Source organism: Rhea pennata, chromosome 12 (assembly GCF_028389875.1).
Source record: "Rhea pennata isolate bPtePen1 chromosome 12, bPtePen1.pri, whole genome shotgun sequence".
Lineage (NCBI taxonomy): Eukaryota > Metazoa > Chordata > Aves > Rheiformes > Rheidae > Rhea > Rhea pennata.
Window position 1 is genome coordinate 20,547,734 of NC_084674.1, and position 22,304 is coordinate 20,570,037.

Genomic DNA, 22,304 nt, shown 5'->3' on the forward strand with positions numbered 1-22,304 from the left:
GAGGAGAAGGCATATAGTATGGCTGTCAAGTTACAAAACATTCCATGCCAGAGAACAGAGACTCCTTTGAAACCATCACTGGTTGGTAGAAAAGTAAATCCTTTGGCTTCTTTCCTCGTAAATAAATCCTTTGGCGTAACCTACCCCTCGCTGGCAAGTTGTGCTTGCAATTATGCCAGCCTTTGGAATCACTCTGCATCCAACCAAACATTCTTATTAAAATACTACGTAGGCTTAATACTACTCTTTTTCCTTACTGACAGGGTGGCCAAGAAAGAGGAAATAAAGTGCCAGGCAATGCCAGCGGGGAGTGTGGGTGAAAGGCTGGGGGAGAGCAGTCCCACGCCACCCACCAGCAACACGGCAAGGAAATGCGGGAAAACCTAAATACAAACTTTATCCTATGGGTCACACAGTCACACTTTGTTTATTTTTTTGGACACTGAGAAGCAGTAAATCATCATTTTTCTCAAAGCCTGTTCTGTGCTCAGTTCCTCGGTGCTGTTACAAGCACAGTGTGCTTGGGGTGGGGGGGGAGAGGAATCTGGGGGCTGGAACTTTGTCTCTCAGCCCAAGTTCTGGCTGGCAAGTACACTGTGAAACCTGAGCAAAAATGGCATGAGACATACGTGCACCTTGCACAACCGCCACCCTGGGACAGATTATCAGCTGCTTCTTTCTCGTGCTCCATGATTCCTCTGATTTTAAACACACCATAAAGTACTCTGCAACTACAATTAACTCACCTGTATTATCTTCCAGATTAGCTTTTAGTTTATGCTTTCAAAACTTTTCCTCAAAAATCAAGTACTGTAGAAAAAGCTAAGCAACATGTCCAAAGTTTCTATAGAAAATGAGCAAATGTAGTTTTAATATATCAACTTTGTCATGGTAATCCTCAGGTTGAGGATTACCAATTACATACCAACTACCATTACAGCAATTAGAGGTTTAAAACAAGGACCCTCCTCTAGACAGTCATTATCTACACTGAGATTTTAGACATTTGCATTCAGAAAGTACCTGGTTTTCAACAAATAAAACTAAAGTCTCCTGGGAGCTATTTTTAGGAATTTGTATCAGACTCTGTGCTGTATCTGAGCCCGAGACTGCTTTTCTCTAGAGCAAATGGATCCAATCCAACGATATCAACTTATAAGCAATCAAACAAGAATGAATCTTCGTTTTGCTCAGTAACGTCCCAAACATAACATAAAAACCCCATATCACCACAAAGACAACTGCAGTCTTCCTTAGTACAAGCTGCAGTACCAACAGATTTTTGCAGAAAAACTGCTAACCATCCTCAGAAGAAAAAGAGACTGTTTTTTGTGTTTGTTTAAGGCACTGCTCAAGTGTTTCAACACTTACCTGGCTTAGATGAAAACAAAAAGAAAAAAGTTAGCAAGTTACACAGAAATACCACTTCTCAGCCAAATCATGAAAAGCGATGGTGCAATGTAAAATGACTTACTTAATCACAGTAAAGATTTATCCTGTTATTTTGCATTAAACAGACTAGTAATATGTACACACTCTTTACTGTATCTATGCAGATAAATACTCATTCCTTTTAATACAGTATCATCACCATAAGCAGTTGGATACTTTTGTCTTTTCAAAGGTGATCTCAGACAAAAAACTGCATCACTACAATTAAATATCTAACAGCACCTAATTAAGCAACCTAAGCCACCTAACAGCTGCTGTGTATTAACAAACAACAAGAAGGCTTTTAGTCAACAGTAAACATGGGCTAAAACCAAGTTTTCACTGGGGTTTTTGGCTAATGCATGTTACTTGTTTCCAAGGAAATAAAACTACACGCACTCCACTACTGTGCTGAATGCACAAAAACTTAAGTGACAGAAGACCAAGCCCTCAAGAATGTATGTCCTAATGATTTGAACATTTTCATTCTGCAGTCCCAAGAGAAAGTCATATATTACTGTGCTACATTGCAGTAAAGTGTCTGTAACTTCCAGGATAGAGCCAGCTTTCACTGCTTCAAGTTTTAGAAGCCTGCTGGGAAGCCCAGGCTACCTCCTCAGCCAGCTAGCCCACATCCAACTTTGCACTACTATCTGAGTACTACTGTACTCAATCCAGCTGTATTAAAACTAATGATATATTTTCTGAACGTAGCAGAACCATATCCTTAGGCTCCTAGGACTTTAGGGAGACAGTCCGATATGCACACTTTCAAACTAAACAAGCTGGTTTGGGATTATATAAAGTGGATGTTAATATACCTGCGGTAGCAAAATGCCGGTATTAGAACACCATCTGTCTTCAGCAAGAAGATTGTTTGTGACAGCTTCCAAGTTGTTCCTAAAATGTTACGCTGCTCAAATGATTTTTCAAAAGTGTTTCATGCATAAAGCTGTCTGGGAAAGAAAAGGAGAGAGCATGCACAGGGGAGAGTGACATTAGGTGGGGGAGGAGAAGAAAACAGAAAACTATTACATAACAGAACTGTTTTTTGCTTCAGGAAGCAATTAGACTCTCCTTTTTCCATGCTGTTGTATCATCCTTTTCTATCCCCTCCCCATTACACTACACAGACTGAAAGCATACAGAACTTAATACCATTTTCTCAGCTGGAACAAACAGCAGGGAAGAAGGTAGCAGCACCTTTTAGATTCTGACATACTTAGTATCAGACAGTTAATACATATTCCTAACTCAGATTCAGAAAGATAAAATAGTATATCTAAGCAAGTTAGTTCATTGCTTTGTGTGTATTCAAACTTCATGAGTATAAAGCTTGCTAAAAGAAGTATTTTACCTACCAAATGACGTGAGCAGACTGCAGCTCAGTAGAGTCAGCTAACCCTGAAACACAAGCAGCAGAACAACTGGGTGGGGAAACCACCATGCTTCAGAGCAGGCAGTACAGGCCTAAGTAAACACTAAATGATGATACATAAGTTCCACGTAAAAAGATAAAATGTGTGGCAATGACAGAACTACCGGGACAATATATAATGCTGTATTTGTTATTCCTTCCTTTTCCTCCACCAATCTTCATTCACTGGACTGTGCACCACTCTGGCTGCTCCTTTGCCAGATGTTTTCTGTCTGCAACATCCCAGTTGCAGTGTCAAACCTGTACAACCGATGCCCCCCTCAGGAAGAATCAGGTATAATCACTCACGTGACAGCTACTAAAGAAATACGCTCTCCACTTAGGGCATACAGTATTGACACGTTGTTTCACTGGAAACACATGGTCTGTCAATAGTAACATTTTGTACTTTCAACACATCAAGCTAGTAGCATAACTAAATACAATACTCCAAACATCTGACTTCTAAAAACAAGGGAAACCATAGAATTGCCAGGAAAGGAAAGAGATGTTAGAAGACAAAGGGGGTGAAAGGAAAGATTGAACAAAGTTTCTAAACATCCACACTTGTAATATCTTCAAATATGACAGATGATTAATTGAAAAAAATCGCTATGGAAAAAATTACCAAGTTTTAAGATGCTGAAACGTGCTACCTTCCTCATTGCGAATATATGTAGAAATCCTTTTAAAAATAGCTCCAAGGTATTCCATTGGTTAGTGATTTTAATTAAAATGATACGGTATAGCAGTCTTCATTCTCAAGACATTCCACAGACCTGAACAATCTGAGCAATCAGATTCCAGGAAAGCAGCGACTGTTCGTAAAACCAGTCAACCATTTTGTTTAAGCATCAATGCTGATCCATGGAAAAGTACAGATTTACTCTCAAGTACACCACTTTGTAATACATTCTCTCCTGACAAATTGATACAGGCAGAAGAGAAACATTCCTCAGCAAGGTATAAAGATCAAAGAGAACTTAACTTACTGCTCCTTTACCTTCTCCAGGTATCCTGTAAGAAAACCCACGCAGGTTGAAACCTGTAGTTGTACAAACTCTTTAGTGAAGTCAGAATGACCCACAGCAAGTGCCTAGTATCTTTATTCCTTTTTTGATTTGAGGGTTTTAAAGTACGTATTTCTTAGTTTAAGCCTACTGGAGTGTCCTGGAAAGCTTAGTCTTGATTGAAACATACACTGCTATAAATAATATAGCATTAGGTCTCTTCAAACTGAGATGCACCATGTCTAGCAGTTAACAGCTGTAGGGCTCTAGGATCACACTTCGGGAAGCAACGCATTAGAACTTGCAACTCTACAGAGGAATCCTTACTCAGGAGAAAGTAACTTGGCATAGGAATAACATAGTAAGGCAACATACTGCAAAATGTGTCATTCATTACAACTCTGAAGACTTCCTCAGGGAAAGAAAGGATCATGTGTCACGGAAACATAGTACAGAATAACTTCGCTCAGAATGCAGTATCAAGGTATTTAGAAAAAAATTTTACAGGGACATGTCGTTGAAAGCTGTAAGACTAGACTAAACAGTTTTTATGTTTGATAAAAATATACAAGCTAGAAGCATCATTAACATCAAATCGAAGAGACTTTTTTTTAAAAGAAGGTTGAGACAGATAATGTAAAATTAATTCTAAAAATAGAAAGAAAAAAAAATCAATCAAAAATATCCCCCATGATTCAGACAGATTTCAGAATACATATGGAAGAAAATAAAGAACAGGACTTCAGCAAAATTTTAAAAAAATCAAATTCTTCTTCATCTACTCTGAATTTAAGTAATATATTGTATGATAAAATGACGCTGACCAGCATTCTGACAAACAGAGAATATTCTTTTTGAACTTCTGTCTTCTAAGCCTAGACGGTTTTCCACTTTCTTATCCCAGCTGGTATTCCTCACTCTTTGGCTTGCCCTTTAAATTCTGAGGTAGTCAGCTATCATCCTTATTTTCTGCTGTGAAGCCTTGCAACAACAGGCTAAGTATTTCTAAGGTTAGGAAGAACCAAATGACAGAAAATCTCCTCATTTTAAGTGCTGGAGCCTGACAAGATGAAGATTAATGTTGTGACATTTAGTTCCTACAAGAAGTTGCACAATTTTGTATTATAAAGAGTTCCAATTCTATAATCCTCATTATTCAACTACACTCAAGGATCTATACATGATCACAAACACGTTACTATTAATACCTAGCACTTTTGGACAAAAGTGTTTTCAACCAAGAATACAAGACATGGTAATGCACACAACAGCTTGAATCATATATGAACAAATATTCTGGAATTATGCTCTGTAGCAATACACAAGCAATAAAAAACATCAAGGAAAGAAAATGAACTACAGAATACGATATACACTTCAAAGCACATATTGCAATGACAGAATCTCTTTAGTAAGTCTTTTGAGCTCAAAAAAATCGCCTGAAAAATGCTGCTTAAGGTGATTTCCTTTGTTACCATCAGGTCTGGTAACATTGTTTACTGATACTGCGTTTCCCAGGTTGAAAGATGTGGCTTCCAAAGACTACCAAAAAACAAACCCACTTCTGTTAACTTGACAGTAAATTTAATGTCGAATTTATCCATCTGCTACCAATACTTAGCTTCTAACATGAATAAAATCAACTTTTTGCTAGACATAGTTTGAGAGTGTATACTATAAAAAAATCCCAAGTACAGAAGATACAGTTTGGCTATCTAAAGGCAAGACTTAACATTAACTTATTTGTGCATATATCTGTCATAGGATCTAAAGGAAGCATAGAAAAGCATAATGGATTGTTGAATTATTTTGCACAAAATTGCTAACCACAGATTCTCTCCCCAATCTTATTTGCAAACCACTATTCTCAATCACTACTTTCACACATCCTGGAAATATATCACAAAATATTCTACCTCATAAACGCTATCATGCATACTGGATTTCCTCAGTTGGAAACTTCAGGTTTCCTTCTCTTATTGCTCATACAGACATTGCTTTGTTCTGACTTACAAAAATAAGCATAGAGTGCTGTACCTATGGTTCTGCTGAGGCATCTGAAGGCATGTCTGACAAGACTTCTGATTTCTGACAGCCTGAACTAGCTGTATTTCTTGGTCTGTAGTCTTCCACAAAGAATGAACTGACTGGGATCTTCACTTAATCCTAACACTGATACTGTTCAAGATGCTACAGAGGACTGACCCTTTCTACATCCCACAGATGACTAATAATCTTCATTGATCCTGATCCTTACGTTCTGCCAGTCCAGGAAGAGAAGGAATTTACATCAAGAAATTGTCTCTAGGTAGATCATACAGAAGCTGTATCATGTTTCAGCACAAAAAAAGCCAAGAGCCAACGCCTTCCTAATACTCTGTATTCTCTGATGTTGCCATGACCCTCTGCAGCACATGTGCTATATGGATATAAGAATATGACCTTATATGTAAAAGTATTATTCAACAACAAGTATACAACACCAGCAACATTAGATCTTAATATTTATTAATGTATATATTGTATTTAAAAAGCAGAGAATTCAGTTCCATGAAGAAATATAAGTCTAACTTATTTTATAAGCTAATTATTTACATATATTCATGAACGTCTGGTAAACTTTTAATTCGGGGGCGAGCGGGGGGAAGCATTCCAATATTTGCAAAGGAATCTTGAACAAGACCTCCATTATGTTCAATTGAATACAGGTTATATCATCTTATGCCCTGCTCTCTATCAACACCGTGCAGCACTAGGGTCTGAGAACACAGCAAAATACTCCAGTGTATTCTTCATTACATGTTCCTTTGCAAACTTGTTTGCAAAGAATTCAATCAAGTCACATTTAAACAATGTGTTCACACATACACAAACAAAAAAAAAAAACTGGTTACAACAGTCAAATTGATATAATCAATGAATATGTAGCTTTTTAAAACGAAAGTTTAAGAGTCTTTTCCAATATTGTTCCCACTAGATCTTTGAAAGACTAGAATTTTCAAAGATACTTTTTTTGCAATTTCTTGAAAAAAAGAAACAAAAAAGCATTCCTGACAAGGAACATAAGACAGACTTATTGTTTTGCTTTCACTTTCCTTCTTGCATCCTTATGTTTCTTCCGGCATTCCTGAAAATATTTAAATTTCAAAACAATATTATGAGAAGTTCCTAAATCACGTGTTTGTAGTCTTTTGAATACATTTCTTTCATAAAGTAAAGTAATTGCACTACAAAGGTTCAATAACTCACCTGGCTGGCTATCAAAACATGAGCCTATATATAGTACTGCAATAAAAATTTGGATAATTCCCTGGAGCGATGACGTTTCAAAACCCTTCTAAAACTCCTTGATTCATTTTTAATGTAAATTAAGTAAAATTACATTTACTTAAATGTAAAAAAAAAACAAAGGGGGGAGGAAGGCAGCCCTATTTCCTTCTCCTCATGCTGAGCTTTCTTTTCAGCTACAGTTATCAAGTAACAGAGATTAAAATACTCACCTCGAGCAACAGTCTACGTCTATTTTCCCAGGTATCTTTTTCATCGCTGAGGTTCACTGATCTACAGAATAATTTAGGGCCCTCTGCACAAAATAAAAAACAATTTAATATGGTTTAACACTTAGGAATATGTTATCCTTTATAAATCTCATGAGTAAAACACTGACACCAAGAGTCAGAAGGTATGCTATCTTCTGCATATATCTCCCTTGCCCCGACAACATGGCTCAACTGGAAACAGAATTACACCCTGGCATACTAAAGAAAATGAAAAGTGCCAGTATTTCTTAATATGTCAAAATGTAAACTGTAGTGAATCAGCATCTGTTTCACTATGAACTCAGGAGCATGATCCTATAAGTCTCCCAAGAAAGGTTGTGCCTGCTCAGCATTCAGAGCTCCAGGTTTTAATGAACACTGTAAATCAGACATTTAGACTGAAAGATTACAGTACAAGAATTGTATTAGCTATGCAGTAACTTTTATATATACGTTGTCTGGCCAATTTCTAACTTGTCTCAGGAAACAAGCACTATTTAAGGTCATCTTGCTAATTATTTATTGTATAACATACCAAAAGCAACTATTTTTTTTTTTAAACGATGGAAGTCATTATATCTGCAGAACTCATTCTCCCCCAATTACTTAGGATCAAGAATTATATGGGCATATCAGGTCTGATAAGCATATTGTATGCTCTTAGCAAGACAAGAAGCATGGAAAAAGTTAAGATCATATATATGCCTGGAAGTACCAAGCTGTCTAAATAGCTTGCCAAATGATTTTGCAACCCTAAAAAACACAAGAAAGTTATATATTAAGGAATGATTTGAAAATAGGAGGGCAAGATAACAGCTCTGCATGTATTATACTGGGATTGTACATAATTTCTGTTTTTTTTTTTTTTTTAAAAAAAGACCTAATCTATGCTTCAACTAGAAAACATTAATAACTAGGCAACTGGTTATCCTTATTAAGTTTCAGTAAAGAGATGAGGGAAAAAAAGAATTATACCTCTTAATCGTTCGTCATCTTTGGAGAAAAAGAAAAATCTAGCACTTTTTGCCTGTGGTAAAGAGAAAAACCTAGAAAAATAAAAAGAAATAGTATCAGTTTCTATGCTTTAGAGAAATAGTATGCATTAAAGAACAACACTACTCTGTATTAACCAGATGTAGCCTTCTATTATTATTATTTAATTAAAGAAGGCATAGTGTATATTTGACTTTTGGCCGAAATTGCTACCCAGTTACATTCTCACGCGTTCAGCTGGAAACTCCATTTTCATATTCAACTTCAAACAAAGTACAGTAACAGTATTTTTGAACGGTATATTTTGTACTGCAAGGAATGGTTTCCTAAAAAGGACTTTCATTGTTCAGAGACGTAGAATAATGATGTTAGCTTTCCATGACTTAAGTGCTGCCATTAAAATTCTCAGTCTCAAACTACTACAACCCAGTAGACAATAAATTCAAATAGACTTGCGTTTCTTTGTCTCTCTCATTTTCTGATGCCTCTGGCTCTTCACCATCCTCAGAACTGCTGTCTTGGAAACGTGGATCTTCTTGCCACGCAACTTTTACAGGTTTTATTGTTTCAAGTACATAGGGTTCTGCAGTAATATCAACAGAAAAACAGGTTACTCCCCTCCCTTCAAATAAAAACTGCTAAGAGTGAAGTACCTAATTTGGAAAGGACAAATTTAAGCTGGACAGAAACCCCCCATCAAACATTCGTCTATGGTCCTCTGGGCAGGTATATCTTTAGTTTGCCTTCTTATGTGTTACATACCCTCAAAATCCATACCTAGCATCATCACAGCTTGGGGAAAAAGTGCACTGAATCCTTTGGAAGCTAAACGTTAGGATCCAGGATTCTGACCAAGTCACTCCAACCTAAGAAGTCTTTCTTAAGTGAGCAGGGAATAACAGCAGGTGTTCATATCTTTAGCTTGCAGAAGATAGAACATAAGCTTTCTTTCATTGTGAACTATCTTAATGAGTTTCTTTGTCAGCTAAACTCATAATGCCTTGTCATACTCTTTTTATGTTCAACTAAGCTATGTTATTTTTATGTTATGTGCTGCTAGCCTAATAGCATACACGGCCAGTTACCAGGTGCTCACTTAACAGCTGGTAACTTAAACCTGAGCCCCTACTCCTTCCTTGGCCAAAAGGACTGATATCAGGGACTTGGGGTACCTCTTTCTTTCACTGGACAAGCACAACACCTATACAGCACTTGTCAGGTCAGGGAGAAAAGAACCAGCTCTTTCTCTGGCAACACAAAGTAGTTTCCAAACCCAATAGCAAATAAAGTATGAAATACAAGTATTTTCTTAAAGACAAAGATTAGAATACTCTACTTTGGAAAAAAACAAGCATTTGCAGGAAAATGAATGAAGTTACCCACAAAATACTTACAGTTTGTGCTGCAAAAACAATAACAAAAGCAAAATCAAAAATACTTATTGGTTTAAAGTTTACTTATTGGTGAACTCTGCACTACATCTCCACTTAGATATTTTCCACTCTGTTACAGTGATCTGTAATATACTGCTATCCTAAAACCTACGTTGCAGTATTCAGATGACACTGATTTTTTTATTTTTTAAAGTCAGAAGAAATTAACTCTTTATATCTGTCAGCTTCGCATAGAGTCTCTTTTCCTATGTTACTACTTACTAAGGGATTTGGTTTTATATTTTGTTTTTCTTCAGGTCAGGACACGATTTTTGTCACCTAGGCCCAATAACCCTGTGTCATTCAACATCAAATTTCTGAAGTTATAAACATAAAATTAAGTACATACTAAAATGTTCTAGGATTTTGTGCTCAGCTCTAAGATCTTACATTTTCTTTATAAAGCATACATTTTCTTTACAAAAATCTTTGTTGTTTTTGTGAATCCTGGTTTGTCTGGCTTATTTGAGAAATTTAATGTATGTCAGTAAGTTCAAACTGTTCAAAAAACAATTAGATATTAGTTCCTTCTCAAACCATTATTCCTTGCAAAATTACTGGGATGCAAACACAATTAACTTACTTAAACTACAAAGACCTTGGCAGGTATAAAAGATCATAATGATTCTGCTTAGCTACTGAGTTTAGCCTATAAAAATTCCCTAGGTTCTGAACTTAAGATGTGCTGTATAACTTTACAGTGTCTGAAAAACTTCTCATTAGCAACTGTAGTGTTAAGTATGTTCTGTCATTACCTTCCTTTATAGCTGACTCATCCACGTCACTGAAGAAGGAAAACGTGAAACCACTAGACTCCTGAGCTACATTACTGCTAATATTAGGTCCCAACATCTGATGGTCAGGTGAAGTGGATTCCTCTGCATCATCTTTGTCCCAAGGTATTACTTCACTTTTTTCTGCTTCACTCTTTGAAGATCCAAACAACTCTTTTAAATCCACAGAAATCTCATAATATATTTCTTTAGACACTTCAGGTAGTTTCTCACTCTCTTCCCTCTTCTTCTTCCTCTTAGCTTTGCTGAAATCAAATTGTTAAAGGTTAACAACACAGTATGCATATTTTTGAAAGAAAGGCTCCCTTTACGTTAATATTTCCATCAAATTAAAGAAGCAATCTTTATATTAATGTCTTTCCAAACTTATCTGAATACATTAACGAGTATTTTCTCTTTGAAGTTTTCTTGTTTGTTTGGGTTTTTTTGTTTGTTTTTTGCTTTCTTAGTGATTCCAGGTTCAAAGAATAGGATATTCCAAAGTTCAAAGGACAACATAACTGCCTTTTCAGTTAGGCTTCTGACCCATTTCTTTTCCCCTCATTTAACTTGCACACTTTAATAATCTCAATATTAAGACATTTGAGACAGGTTTCTTTTCTTGCAAAGTGCTAATGGTTTCTTTCCACAGATAAGTAACTCGCAAAGTCTATGACTTGAAGCAAAGGGACAATCTGAAGCTGAGAAAGGAGGAAATACAGAAAATAGTACGCAGAAAGTAGAGTGACTAGAAATAAAAGATAGTAACACTTGGTGTTTTTAACGGTGACAACTCTTACTAGATCTCTATTTTAGCAATAACAGGGATAATCAAGAAAAAAACCAGCAGTTTGCATGGCTTCAAATTCAGTCCTGCTGTTTCTGAAAGCCAGCCTTCCAGGGAAAGAAATTTCATAGTCATGATTACTAAGATGTAATACTACCTCTCTTTTTCTGTAGGATTTGGTTTCCTTTCAAAAATAGCGTGGTCCTGTCTTGTAGGATCATAGCGAAGGGCATTAATATCTCTAGGGAAACAGAAAGGAAACATAAAAGCATGAGACACTCCAAATGCCCACATCAAAGTTAACCTAAACATTTATAGTCAATTTAAATTCATATTTGCTTCTTTACCAAAAAGTCTCAAATAAATTCAAACTCTAATAGGTATTTTTAAAGTAACTTTTAGTCAAGAGCCTTCGTCAAAAACAGTTATAAACTGAATTCCTTTAGTCAAAATGTCATATTCAATATAAAATGTACACCTCAAGTTACATACAGTATGCAATAAAAATGAGTTTATATGTGCACCTGTTTATCATAGAATCACAGAATGGTTGAATTTGGTAGGGACTTTTAGAGATCACCTAGTCTAGCTCCCACATCTAGCACCTATATTTCAAAACTTAAAACATTACTGGGACTTCCAGCTACAGCACGCTAAGGTTTAGACTGACCATAACGCTAGCGTGGCAAAGCCCAAGCTGCCTTATGGCAATGCAAAAAGAGAACCATTTAGTTCTCATCCTCCCTCAAGTTAGTGGTTAATCCATAACTAACTACTTTTATCTGCATCTATACTGTATCCTTAATTTGGGTATTACAGAACACTATCGTAAAAAATCCCCATGATTACCTCTGGGGTACCACCCATTATTTCCACCTCTGCTTAGCCTTTAGAATAGACATGAAAATCTGTACAAGTCATAACACAGTTCTACATTGATATAAATCCAATATTTAACACTACTAATTTCCACAAATGCAGTTCACAGAACAAGTTCTTCTAAAGCAAATAGTTAATAGTAATTACTATTATTATTAAAAGTAATAGTTAACTTTCAACAGTACACTTTCAAACTTCTCTCATCAACCAATTAAGGTTGAAACAGGTCAAAGGCAGAACAGTAGTATGTAACAAATTCCTCATATAATGAGCAAATTTCCCAAAATCATGGAAAAAGAAGTTTGATGCTAATAATAAACAGAAATTACACTATGGTTTCTCATAAGTATCCCTTGGAAGATAGGATACTCAACTTATTTTTCACCTGCAAACCAGAGAAAACAGCCTCACTAACTTCCATGGAAGTTAGACTCTAGCTTTCTGACCTTTGGGTCAGAAATTTAAATTTGTCTCTGCAGAGAGCAGAAATGTATCTTATATAGGATAGGACTTATTTAAATGCTAATTCTTATACTCAACAATCCAGTCATACAAAAATCTGCTGCAAGAAGCTTAGGTGGTCACTCAATCACCTTTTCCCTAAAATAATGATAGTTACCAGTAGCATAATCTACAAGGACACTGAAGTTGGTAAACTGAATTAAAGGCTCACTTCAGGTGCACATGACAAGGAATGAAGTGTTTCTTCAGTCAACTGACTACACAGAAATCTTAGTTGCATAACATTGGTTAAAATTAAGTCTTTCAAAAATTCCTTCTTTTCTGACAATGAATGGCTCATACTTGAATTTCTTGGCATTTGTGGCTGTTTTAGTTGGCTTAGAGTGTTCTAGGTTGATATTCAAGAGTTTTCCCAGTATTTCCAGATTTTTCTTCTTCTCTGCAGCAAGCTCTTCCTCTTCTGTCTCCAGTATCTTTGTCTCTGCAAAGAAAAGGATAGTAATTACTATCTATCCCCCACTATGACATGATGTATGTAATACGATGTATGTAATACTTGATACGTATCACCACAACAATAAAAGAGCTCGTGCAGCTTGACAGGTTTCCTCTAAAGCTACTTGCAGGGTTGCTTCCTTGCAGTTCAGCTAATCTTTGACTAGAAGTATCAGGAACACCTACTTCGTGTGAAAATCAGACTAGTTAAATAACTTGTTCCCTCCTCATCTCACGTAACTCTGCAACCACTCTGCCACTGAAGATGTTGTATGGAAGCATGCTTAAGATCATATTAAACAGTAAAGGGAGTAATAGAACTAGGAGAAAGTTGAGTTTCAGAAATAAATCCTGAGCCTTGAAGACTAGGTTAACAAATTTGCTTTTGGTAGGAAAAGAAAAAAAAATGAAAACATTTTTTCCCTTTTCAGCTTTCCTGCCTTTTGCCATTTAAGACATCATTCCTCCTATAGTTGCTGAAATATAAGTGGACTCCAAGATAACTACAAGACAAACAGTTCAAGTGAATATAAAAAGACAAAAACTTTTTAGAAGTTACAATTTATCCTGTGAAAAACACATTAATATCCTAAAAATATCAGCCTGTATTTAAAAAAAAAAAAAAGTTTAAAATGTTGATTTATCAACCAAATGATTTCTCATTCAGCTATTACTTTTGCAACATACAAACTTAAGAAAACACAACCACCACTATATAATACACACAGCCACAGTGTGGTTACTTTCTTTGAGTTATTTTCCTTGAGCCACCAGAGAAGCAATGGAGTTCATGGGCTATTTCAAACATCCAAAAGTAAGGCTCCATTATACGTGACTTACTATGATTAACCAGGAAGTAAGAACAGGCTTACCTTCTTCTTCACTGTCACTTTCAATGAATCGAGCGTCCAAACGAAATCTTTCGTCTGTGCCAAACCGTGATTGCAAATGCAAGAGCTAAAGAAAATTAAGTAGATACCATTAAGTTGCTGGAGAATTACTACAGTAATTGCAACATGCTAGCAAGTTTTAGCTCTCTCTGCCCTCACCAGAAGTTTTTCCTGTATTTAAAGGTGACAACATCAGAGAACAGTTTCATCTACCCCACCACATAGTATTTCCTCCATGCCTACTGTTTCTTCATTTAAATGAGAATTTCTGCCTTAAGTCTGTCAAAATTTTCCTATCTAACAAGTATACAAACCTACATGATGTTATGTACTTCTGAAGTGCCTTTACAAAGACTCAGGAGAAAACCATAAATCAAATCCAATAGCTTCACTCACTTTTTCACCTGCTTTGCCTTCAAACTGGGGTTTAATTTTGAATCTCTCATCATCTGTATCATCTTGCTCATCCTCACTGCTTTCAAATAGCCTTCCAGAAGTTTTAGGAGCAGATTCCTTATTTGTTAAACAAAGAGAAGATACAGAAATGCAGTCATTTTCATAAATCTGAGAAAACAATCCATTATCATCTTCGTTCATCTGTTTTCCAATTTATCTGAAAAAAGTGCATTTTTACAGCAACAAATTCACTTCTATTAATCTGTGTTTCATATCTTGCTTTGCATACCTACCTTGTATAATTTCATTTTATAATTATCAGTTCTAAATTTTAGCACAGGTAAAACATCCTGTACAGATTAATTCAGGTTTTACAATACATGAGTTAAGCATAAAACCAACTTTCTGGACATGTTAAAGGAGATCAATTTTATAATACCAAAGTCTAACTATCCTCTTTAGAATCAGATTCATTTATGATTTAAACTCTATGGCTCCATTTAAAGCAGCTGATAAGTATCGACTATTACAAGATAAAAGATAAGTACTCAATGGCTTCAAAACAATTTTCTACAGATTTAGAGCTTCCTTTAAAGAAAAATACAGAGCAGGGACAATCCAGGGCAAATATAGGTAACAAATATGTAATAAAAGAAAAATCTAAATGTGAGGAAAAGTGAGAGAAGAAAGATTTTTTTTCTTTTTTTTAAATTAATGTAAAGAGTTAGAATGACCCTAATTTTAATAATTTTGTAGGGAAAAATAAAGAAGTAAAATCAATAGTGTAAAGCTAGAGAATATACTAAAAGGAAAATAAAAGATGTGATGATACGATAAGTTTTATTTCAGCAAAGTAGTACTTAATTATGTTTCAAATATGGTGGTAAAATCCTGAGGAGTTTTGTAAAACAGGTCTTGTTTAGGTAAGGTTTAGATAGGAAATCCTCCACAACTTCTTTGGCCCCTAACATCATGTTAAAGACATGACACTGCTTTAATGTACAGTCTTTGTCTAGTAGCAGATAACTAAGACCTTCTGCAGCAAATCTTAACACATTTTTTCATACCACAAGCACAATGCAGAGATAAGCAGTAAATGATATAATATATGACACAGCAAAAGAACATTCTAGTGGATATACAGGCAAAAATCTCATATTACCAAATTCTCGAACAAGTAACAAACCTAACTGCTACTAGGATTGCACTCCTATCCTGAGAATTTAGCAGCAGGTTAGTTTTGCATCTGTATACTTTGATGGTTTGTAGTCACACACTGTTGAAAAGAGCACAGGGTACTAGGAGGGTGACAATCTAGATTACGTTAAGCTCATAGGTCTTTCTATACTACTCAAGTCAGATGTCATCTTCTTCCTTTAACCAGGAGCAGGGGAATTCAAAATGAATTAGGTGTAAGCCTCGTAACGCAAACATTTTTTTTTCCTTTTTAAAGTTAAAACGTCATGTATATAGATCTCAATTTCCTACAAATTCTAAATTCTCCAGCTTTATTAGCTGCACAGTCATGCTAACACATTTTTTAGCTAAAAAAAAGAAAACACCCTCATATTATGTCAAACATTTATCATTTATTTTTTTCTGTCACATTGCTACAAAAACCATTCTTTTCTTCCAGAATAAAAAGCACAGTCCTATCCATGTGGAAATGCCTCTAAGAATACTGGACTTTTTCCTTGTAACACTTACTTTTTCAAGTGTATTTCCTGAGCTTGCATCTTTCTCAGACTTCTCATCAACTTCAGATTCACTTTCCGCATCTGAATTGAAGATAATGTGTTTATGCATGCTTGCTGGCTGGCTATCCTAAATAAGAACAAAATGGTGAAGTTAAATATATCCACTACTTGCTGCAGTCATAAAGATGTAACTGATTTTCATGGCACTCAAGGAATCTATTACCCCTATTGCAACTCTAGAGACATCCCAGGAATTAAGCATGCTTCTGTTTTTACATACTCTGAAGCAGTAAATGGCAATGTGATCAGAAATTCCAAAAATTTAAGTCTTAAATATATGAGACTAATTTTTCTGTACCTACTGTTCAGAGAGAAGAGAAAAAAAAAATGTAATTACCAGATTTGAAAGAGCTCCTTGAATGAGTTTCTTCTGTAATTCTCTCTCTTTTTGCCTTTCCTCCAGAGCTGCCAGCCTCCTCTGGTTATCCTGCAGTTGTTTCTTTTTTGTATCAGGTTCCTTAGAAGCAGTAGCACAAACACAAAGCTCCTTACTTTCCAGAATACTTGTCTTCCCATTCTCATTGGTTACATTTCTCTTCAGTTTTGTTGAAAGCAATTTTGAGCTCTTCAATTGTCCTTTAATGTGCTCCTGTGACACGAGAGCATTACTGTCCACGTTACTGCTCTCATCCTCACTTCCATCAGCACTACGAACAGCATCTCCACCCTCTGACTTTTGATCTTCTTGTTGAGAATTCACATATTCGCTCTTTCCTTTTAAGTGTGGCCTGCAAATATCACTCTTATTTGCTAAGATGGCAGCATCTGACAATTTCCTGAGCTGGTCACAACCCATATTTTGCTGCTTTTCAGTGCTGACTTCAAGTGAATGCAATAGAGTGTTCTTAGATGCAGGTGACTCTTCCCCAGAGCAAGAAAAATAAGCTTCCAAACCTAAGTTTCCTACAGATCTCTTCTTCAAACCAGTGCTGTCCTTAGTTAGCTCTCTTTCAAAAAGTGATCCCATTCCTCTGAAGGGCTTATATGCCAAATCTGAATTATTTTGTCTCTTGGAGCTTTCTTCATCAGCATTCTCCTCCCCCTCTATAAGGGCGGCAACTATATCATCAGGACAGATGCATTTTTTTTTAAGTGCAGGGGGAAATTTAGAATGTTTTTTATTATACGTGATATCGCCCTTAGCATTTTCTTTAACACTGCACTCACTAGAACTCTGTGTGCTATTTGCCTCTTCTACTAAAGTCTCAGTGTTTTCAGTAGCTAATGCTTTCAAGTCATCTAATGTCAAGTCTAGACGGTAACAGTCTTGCATCATGGATTCATAAACAGAACTGGTATCAGATTCCCCTTCCTCAGACTCTGAGTAAGAGCTTTCACCGTTATTTGTCTTACCTGTACTGTTAACTGTTGCAGTCTGCATGGCAGAAATTTTAGATTTTCTCTTTTTCCCTTCTCTTCCAATGTTTTCTTCTTCTAAATTATACATTTTCAGTGAGAAGTCATTTACAAAATCACAGTTTTTGTTACTTAGTATTTCTTCAACATTTTTTTCTACCTTTACCTGTCTAGAGTCTAAAATTGTAGTCTTCCTGCTACTTAGATCAGGATTTTTACTCACAGCAATAATTTCATCTGTATCTGCTGAATCATAACCATTGTCACATTCCATAGACTCTTTCTCCCTATTACTTCCTTTGATGACTTTCTTCATGGTATCTGGACTGTCTAAAGACCAGTGAGTATTGTATTTCAGCTCAAAGTCATCCCCAACAATTTCCAAGTGGTCACTTTCAGTCTCAACATTTGTTTCAGTTTTCTGTATTCCCATCTCTTTCTTTATCATTGCTCTGATTTCCTCTTCAGAATCAGAGTTACTATCAGAAACATTCATTTTATCCTTCCAAGATATAGCCTTAGAAACATTGCCTTTATCTGATAGTAAGTTTCTCCCTGATGTTTTACTGACTGGTGGAAAAGATTTAGATATCTCAGTAGGTTTGGAGTTTGATCTTTGATTTAGTTGCAATGAGCTTATGGTTTTTGACTGTGACTGGCACCCGGAGGGAATAACTATTGCTCCATTCACATCCTCATTGACTAGTTGTCTCATTTTTTTAGGTGGCTTCTTTGTTACAGGAAACTCCCCTTGTCGCTTCTTGCTTATGCTGTCATCTTGCCCTTCCAAACGCCAAGTGAGCTTAGATACAGGAACTACATGTGTCAAGTCTTGCTCCAGCTTTCTAAGGTTATGGCAGTATTTTGATGGGTCATATTTCACAATGTTGTTCTCAGTTAAGGAATAAAAACAACTTTCTGCAAGCAGACTTCCAATATTTACAGACAGGCTACATTTTAAGTGAAACAGTCCTTAACATTATGACCATAAATCTTTCAACTAGTAACATGCAACCTGAAAAATTATTCAAATCACACAAATTTATTGCAAGATTTACTTAAAGGACTCAGTAAATTAAACATAACAGTTAATAATATGAAAACTGTTAAGCAGAAGTATTTTCCCCTATACAAAGAAAGAAGGGAACTGCATCTATGTCCTGTGAATAAAGAAAGGATATTTTATTTTTTTGCTGACTCTTAAGATGAAGCACAGGTAAGACTCTGCCAAATTTACCAACAACCCAATTCTAAAAAAAAAAAAAAAAAAAAAAAAAAAAAAAAAATGTGAGGGGGGAGAGAGGAAGAGAAGAGAACACAGGCAAAAATAAATCACAATAAGCAAAAAAAGTAACCCTGGATTAAAATGATTCTTATATTCTTTGATAACAGGAACACTAATAAAGAACTGTCTAATTCTTTTTTTTTTTATTAAATGATATATTTTTGTACTGTATGACTTAGCTTCCTTCACAAAAAATCTGAATCTCACTCTACAACCTGCAAATAATGAAAATCAAGAACAGAATTTCTTTGCTCTACAAGTACCATTTTTAATATAAAGCTTCAGGATTATAAATAGTAGTAACCACACACAACACAGCCATTCTTTTGCCCTTTCCCCCTCCCCACCAACAAGGCCCAAATCATCTATCACCTTCCAAAAGTGTTTTGTGCTCAGGAAATAATTTTGTAAATGTTGTAATAAATATCTTTTTCCTTGCCTAAACTTACACACTGAATGAGAGTTTCATTCAAAGCCTTACTCCTGCAAGTGCATGTTGACAGACCAGACGAACAAATTAAAGTACGGACCCTGATCTAGTAGTCAAAATATAAAGCGTATAAAGCATACGCTTTATAAAAATAAGACATCTGTTCTCCTCCTATACTTTTGAATGGCATGAAGATATTCCCAACATAAGATGAAAACAAAACATTAATTTACCACAACACAGAGGAGCATACAATCAGAATTATTTCCATCATTACAAAGAATGACAAAAAAAGGAGCCTTCTACATACCTACATTTAAGGTATTCCTTTAGACTACTTTTCACAGGTTAGACTATTACTCTATATGCAAATTTCTTTACATCAAGTGGAAAGATCTGACAAATTCAGATGCAGTAAACTCATTCTGTTTTTGTTTTAATTCTCTGTACAGTTACCTCACCATACCTTATGACCTGGCACCTCTGTACCTGGTACTGCTTTCATGTGAAAATCTACAACTCCAGCCTTTTGCAGTGATTCTAATATATTTTTTTTGTCATCTCTCTGTGGCTTTTCTTTCCGCAGCTTTGCTTCCTCTCTCTCCATGGCAAGTCTGTACCAGAAAGCACATCATATTTGAATAATTTCACCTGTGCGCTAAACCATGACCAGCAGTAACCCTCTCTCACAGAACAGTAACTATTCACATTTAACTTAAGGGTAGTAGATCAATTATAACCACAATTACACTAATTCCTTAGCAGAACAACGATGGAAAACCTGATGCCATATCTAACATACATCAGTGGCACAACAGTATCACTAAAAACCGGGGAAAAAAAAGTATAGCATATGGAGAAAGTGCAGTCATAAACAGAAAAAGAAAAAAAGAAAAGTAACTATTAGCATCAATATACATTTGTTTCTTGACTCTACCTGTGTAAAAAGCTTTCTTTGGCCAATTCGATTTGTAGTGTCCCTCCCTTCCACTTTGTTTTATTTAAAATTGACATGCCTGTAAAACAAGATTGAAAATGAGTATTTTCTATGTTTTTTAAAAAAAACAATACTTGTTGGACTGAACTACATCTTTTATGATAGCTTGAAATTCCTTTAGTATGATCTCACACCTGATTGCTCACTTGATTAAAGTTCGTGTATAAAAGGGTGAGTATCTTAACCTTAACAAGAAGCTCAACATCCAAAATAAAAAAAAACTGACTTCAAAAGCGTAACACAAGTATGTATATCAAACAGCGATCTGAGAATTCAGATATATGTACTCTGAAGTTTCTATAATACTATCATATAGGCTTGTCTCCATTTAACTTCTTGTATACTTAAAAAAAAACAAACAAAAAACAAAACAAAACAAAACAAACAAAGAAATCCCCAAAACACGGAGCACGTAAGGAGAGCTGAGAACCAGAAGGAAATTTGTTATAGTAGGAACTTATGGAAGTCAAATATCACAGTTTGAGGTTAGCTTTTAGTTGTTCTCAAATGGCCTTATTCCTACAATCTCTATCTTTGGGTATAGGTATTTTCACCTGACTTCTTTGCTGTTGCAGATTACACAGACAGTTTGTAACTCTGAAAGTAGTTTTGTAATCCAACTATACTTGAATTTGTAAATTTTCTTTAATGTAAGTACACTTTACGTAAACTCTCCTTTGCGGTTTCATTCCATATAAAATACTAGAAGTGACTTCATATGTTTTTTGTATGTTTTATAGACCTGGTTAAAGTATCTGAAGCACAAGTCCTACCCCTTTTCATAAAAGGGGAAAGCCAGTGCCACCTCCTCCAACAAACTGTTTGATAAACTATCCGCTATAAAAATTGCAGCTAAAGCAAATGAAATGAATAGAATTGCAGAACAAAATTGCTAACTTCTACCTTCATCATATCCTGACCAGACAACATAAGATACATTATTAGTGATGTAACTTGGCTCAGGAACATAAATTACTAAAGAAATTATAAAAATTTACTTACATTTTTTAAGATCTGTTTCAGAAATGCTGACACTGATGTAAGCAAAAGTTTTCACAGGGTTCCCTGCTCAAGATAAACATTCAGTTAACTTCTGTGTAATTTCAATGCATCCTTTAAAACTGAAACGTTAGTTAATTCCTGAAAATAAGGGCCTCTGAAGCAAAAATTCCACTTCATACAATAGACTGAGAAAGAATTTACTTTTAAGAGATGATACAAAACTGTTACCCTGTTCATCTTTCCTGGTAATAACCTCTGCATCTAAAACACGTCCAAATTTGCCGAATCTTTCTTGTAGTTCACTCTTAGAAACTGTATGGCCAAGCCCTCCAACGTATAAACGTTTTGAAACTTGTTTCTTCTCCATATCAAAGTGTCAAGCTGTTACATCTGCAATGCATGCACTGTTTTTCTGCAGAAAGAAAATAATAGTTCATTACTACTCACATTGCAGTGGTTAATACAATCGATAGTATCAAATCATGGGACAAACCATTCTATAAAAATATCCTTCAGAAAGAATCTACTGAGAAGGGTGCTCTTTTGCCTTGCACTACATAACATGCTCTGCTCCAGTACTATTATTAGCAAACATAGTATTGTTATGAGTAAACCAGGGATTAACATATATTTAAGTTCAAACATACGGCTGGGTGCATGGCAGAACATGTAAATGGCTCATGAGTCCCTTCACTTCACTTCATTCCAATGTCTTAACGGCCAGAAGGTTACAGGAATGCTATTTCTACCCAATAATATTGGGTTCCAGTACTAATTCTACTTTGGGTGCAATGAACAAACAGTATATGTTACATCAGAAAACTAAATACTGAAGAACAGAATTACCACGTATAAAACTTCAATTCCATGCATGGAAATTTTATTCTTCCCTTCAAAAGGCTTTACTTAATCCAAACCAACTAGGATTCTCTAAGCAGTGGTCAAAGGAAGTCAGTCTGCCATCTGCAACTT

The 22,304-nt window shown here is 35.6% G+C and overlaps 1 protein-coding gene across 1 annotated transcript; it reads right to left on the minus strand.

Annotated features, from left to right (window-relative positions):
- Positions 1-2,796: 2,796 nt before the first annotated feature.
- NOL8 (nucleolar protein 8) lies at positions 2,797-21,699 on the minus strand. The gene is made up of 16 exons (XM_062585613.1): positions 21,561-21,699; positions 21,333-21,395; positions 20,271-20,349; positions 19,800-19,947; positions 18,800-18,868; positions 16,600-18,504; positions 16,213-16,329; positions 14,506-14,622; positions 14,084-14,176; positions 13,067-13,203; positions 11,541-11,624; positions 10,579-10,862; positions 8,847-8,973; positions 8,373-8,443; positions 7,359-7,441; positions 2,797-2,835 (listed from the first exon to the last, which is right to left on the minus strand). The coding sequence occupies exons 1-16, from the start codon at positions 21,697-21,699 to the stop codon at positions 2,830-2,832; spliced, it is 3,522 nt and encodes a 1,173-aa protein (XP_062441597.1). The 3' UTR covers positions 2,797-2,829.
- Positions 21,700-22,304: the final 605 nt, after the last annotated feature.